The 4,237-nt window shown below is 42.6% G+C and overlaps 1 protein-coding gene across 1 annotated transcript in view; it reads right to left on the bottom strand.

The window, feature by feature from the left end:
• Positions 1 to 302: 302 nt before the first annotated feature.
• Positions 303 to 4,237, bottom strand: part of LOC126471223 (uncharacterized) — a 105,279-nt gene continuing 101,344 nt past the window's right edge. Inside the window, exon 8 of the mRNA XM_050099346.1 lies at positions 303 to 1,373. Within this exon, the coding sequence (XP_049955303.1) occupies positions 1,249 to 1,373 (125 nt within the window). The 3' untranslated portion in view covers positions 303 to 1,248. The remainder of the gene's footprint in view (positions 1,374 to 4,237) is intronic.

The raw sequence follows: 4,237 nt of genomic DNA on the forward strand, positions 1-4,237 counted from the left end.
GCTATCTTGCAAAGATTCATCTAAAGGTGTTTCCTTTGTCGCTTGAAGCGACCAGAGTCTTACAATGTTAATGCTACACGGAAAACGTTGGAAAGAGCTGGAGCGGGTAACTGTTCCTCGAAGCACTCGACTGTATGTAATCAGGGAGTGGACAAGTTTTTCAATTAAATTGTGTACTGACCTTTTTTTTACCAGAAAGCGATGCAATCCCTTGCAGCAGGCACGAAAGTAACCTGTAACTGGTGTGACAGTGACAATGAAAACACGGAATGTAGATTGCACTCTTTTATTTAGAGTATCATCAGATAAAACTCCTGAAATATCAGTCCGGAGGAAAACTGCTGTATGTCTGAATAATGAAAAATTAAGTAAATTACATTACACCAATAGGCAATTAGAACGGGTACAGTAGACAATTTTTTCCTTTTCATTTGTAGACACAGAACCACAAATCACCAGGCAAGTACATACTTTTTGCATTGAAAACCGCTTCTAAGACAAGAACCATGTGGCACCTTAAAAGAACGATAATACACAAATCTAAGAAGGCGTCAGAACCTATGAGCGAGACGCAAAAAAACAAGATACTGATACATGCAAACAATTCGTACTGTGTAGACACTGTGCTCGGCAGAAAACAGTAATTGTTTGTACGAGTAATTTGCAAGCAAAGCAACATGTTCCCCTTCAGAATTACCACAGTACCACAGGCACATGTACTTATCTTAGTAGGAAGGCACAGTTTACCGACTATAAAGCAGTATCATGAATTAAGTCACCTTGAGCAACTTAATTCATTAACACCAAGGCCGTTTGAGACTTTTCGGGCAATAAAACCCATGTTAGTAGCAGAGCGTACGTCATCGTCCTTCCGCCATCTTATTCATGTAACGTATCGTCTTCAGAATAAAACTATCAAGACATGGAGCCTGCTTCCTCCAAATGCACTTAAAAATAATTAAAGTAAGCAAAATGAAGTTTCGTATAGTAACCAACTTGTTAAGTTGTAACTATAATCGCTGTCACTTCTGAACTTCGTGCTGCAATGACGTATGGTTATCATCCGATAGTAATCTGTATAAACTACGATGCTAGGTTGTTAGACCTTTCTAGCATATTCCGTGATAAAACAGTTCGCAGCAGAGTCAGTAAGAACAAGAGACAGATATACGCTTGTTGTAACAGTATCAGTGTCTCTTTCGAGGGATAATAAAATTAGGAATAAATTAAGAAAACGAAGTTGTAGAGTCAGTAGGTCGGCTGCAGCGGATCCTCCAGCTTTCCAGCTACCAGCAGCAAGTCTTGCTTGTTCTCCCACACGAAGAACGCGAATGGTCGGTCGATCACTAAACGCTTCATCTTCTGAGTACCACCTGCGAACAAAATACAGTCTGAGCCCTCTTCACACACACCAAGTTGAAGTTGGTCATCGTGTTAATTCACAACTATGCCAGTCCATGAAAAAGTTTTAGAGAACAGGGATAGAGAAATGGTGAAACATATTGCAACGAATTGTACAGTAAGTCAAAACTCATGAATTTTTTTGAACACGGTGGCGACAAGTTTGGAAAATAGCTGGCAGGGGCGGCACCATCTGTAGCTGCTGAAAAAGTTTCGTACCTCAGCTTTTAAGTTATAGCAGGTGTTTCACATTTTAACGAGTTGGCGCTCATCTATAATTCCAAAATTGTGTACATTATCTTAATGACACACTGGCACTTCACTGAATGGGTCGCGTCACCGACCTGGAGCTACCTAGTGATCAGTATGGTCGTCAAAGGAAACGCTTTGCGATTTCTTTCTTTCCATGTTAGATCAAGAATAGCGTTTATGGTTCACCTCTACCACAGAACATCGAAGGCTTGCAACACCGCGTACCAGCAGCTGTTTTTTCCGTCACTCCTGATAGGCTGAGTCGGGTATGGGAAGAATCTGACTACCGAGTAGATGTGTGGCGCGGACACACAGAACACTTATAGATATTATTAAACTGAGTCCCTTTCATATACTATACCATTTATTACTTTGTTATTTGCTATTTATCAAAAAATGGTTCAAATGGCTCTGAGCACTATGGGACTTAACATCTGAGGTCATCAGTGCCCTAGAACTTAGAACTACTTAAACCTAACTAACCTAAGGACACCACACACATCCATGCCCGAGGCAGGATTCGAACCTGCGACCGTAGCAGTCTCGCGGTTCCGGACTGAAGCGCCTAGAAGCCGGCGCTATTTATCTGTACCGATTTTCTGAAACTTTTCATTGACTTTATAATTACCACATACACATTGCATAACACCCAAGTGAAGCATCCAGATGGGGGAGGGGGGTGGAAGGAGGGGGTGAAACAAAACCGACCTTCGTGTTTGAGAGGGTATCTGATGTTACAGCAGTGATTACAGAATTGAGTAAAATTTACGAAGAACTGTACTGTATGTGCCCAGTCATCAGTACGACGCTGCACCCACTCTGGCCAGGATGCAAGCAGTTATTCGGTTGGGAAGGGTGTGAAAGCCGTTGTAGCTTGTCGGCAAGCTACGTCACAACTGGTTTAACTGGTCTTTGATATCCTGAATACTGGCATTGGGACAGAGTTTGCATCCGAACTGGTCTTACGGATGTTCCATCGGGGACAGATCTCTGAGAACTTGGTGGCCACAAGAGTGCCATACGATCACGCAGAAGGTTCATAGGGACACATTTAATGAATGTGAGAGCGTCGTGTTGTTGAAAAATGGTTCGACGATAGTGTCTCATGTGAGGTAACGTGACGAACCGTTGTGCGGTCACAGTTACCTAAACATCTACCAGCCGTGACATTAATTCATACCCGATGCCTCCCCACACCATGACGTTGGGAATAACACCACCGTCTCTCTCCCATTGCAAGAACAGGCCATTTCCCCAAGTCACCACCACACTCGTCGTCGATGGTCATCCGGGGAAGTGCAGAAACGCTATCCATTGCTAAACAAAGTGCATTGTCATTCATCAGCAGTAGGTGCTTCCCGGTGACTGCACCACTCCACAAGAAGACGTCTGTGTTGGATGGTGTTAACGGCAGTCTACGCATGTGAAGGTAATTCCTTAGTTCGGACGTTGCAAGTCTCCGACGGTCCTCTGTGGCGGTCAGACGATGCCGACCGGAACCCTGACGCGTATGCTGCACTTTCTTCCCCATACAGTCCAACATAGGGCGACTGCACGATTCAATCATCCGTCCGAATGGAGACCCAAAATGTGGCTCTTTCTAAACTATCTGGTGTCGATACCACTGTCTCACGAATACGTGGTATCTCCGTGTCTTACACAGCTATCAGTTGGCATCTAACGCTGTTCGCGTCCCTGATGTACGTTACAAAACCTGGCAAGAACACTGAACACTATTAACACTAATGCACTCTCGTGACTGTTCTAACTGTCGCAGAGAATTCCAACTTTAATCATTTATGTACCCCCACATTTGTGTAAGTGTATGAAGTTACTCTGACATCGGAGCATCTTTTGGGTGCTTCAGTTTATGTCAGTACGCACACACGTAAATGCAAGGAAATTTTAGTAGTGTAATGCTGCCACATAATGTATTCGAAGTAATAATGGGTAAACGGAAAACAACTGTAGGATGTATGTATGTATGTATGTATTTATTTGTTTACTGATTTCCTTCAAAAAGTAGTATGACTAATGATTATGCAATTTAAGATAAGTAAACCAAAGTTCAGTAACCTACCGATGTTAACATAATTAATTCAGTTAACGTTTTCTTCGTGGGCTAAAAAGACAGTCAGATTTTTTATTATATTCTATAGCTTTAGATGGACTGAGGCCTTAATACATAATAAATTTACGTCTCTGTCACTGCGTTTTACTAAGGCACTTTACCCAGAGTCCAAGTGATGGGTTTCGTTCAATTTGTATCTTGGAAAAATTTGTATTCACATTGCTTCTTTGTGATTTTTTTTATTACACGTTCCTGTCCAGTTGTCTTGTTTCTCCTGTAGTTGCCTGCCTTCAGCATTCTGAAAAAATTCCGTTGATAGAAGAGGAAACTGGGAACCATCCATTCGTTAAACCGATTATGGACAATCACCTAGAAAAATCCTAGGCTGGTGGAAGTGAAAGACCAGCTATGGTTGAGCAAGCGCGGACATTCGTTCAACTCTCCTCCTTTCCGTGTACGTGTAACGCGTGGTAACAGCGAGTTAGATGATGGTGATTGGTTTGTGGGGCGCTC

The sequence above is a fragment of the Schistocerca serialis genome, chromosome 3, assembly GCF_023864345.2.
Source record: "Schistocerca serialis cubense isolate TAMUIC-IGC-003099 chromosome 3, iqSchSeri2.2, whole genome shotgun sequence".
Taxonomy (NCBI): Eukaryota; Metazoa; Arthropoda; class Insecta; order Orthoptera; family Acrididae; genus Schistocerca; species Schistocerca serialis.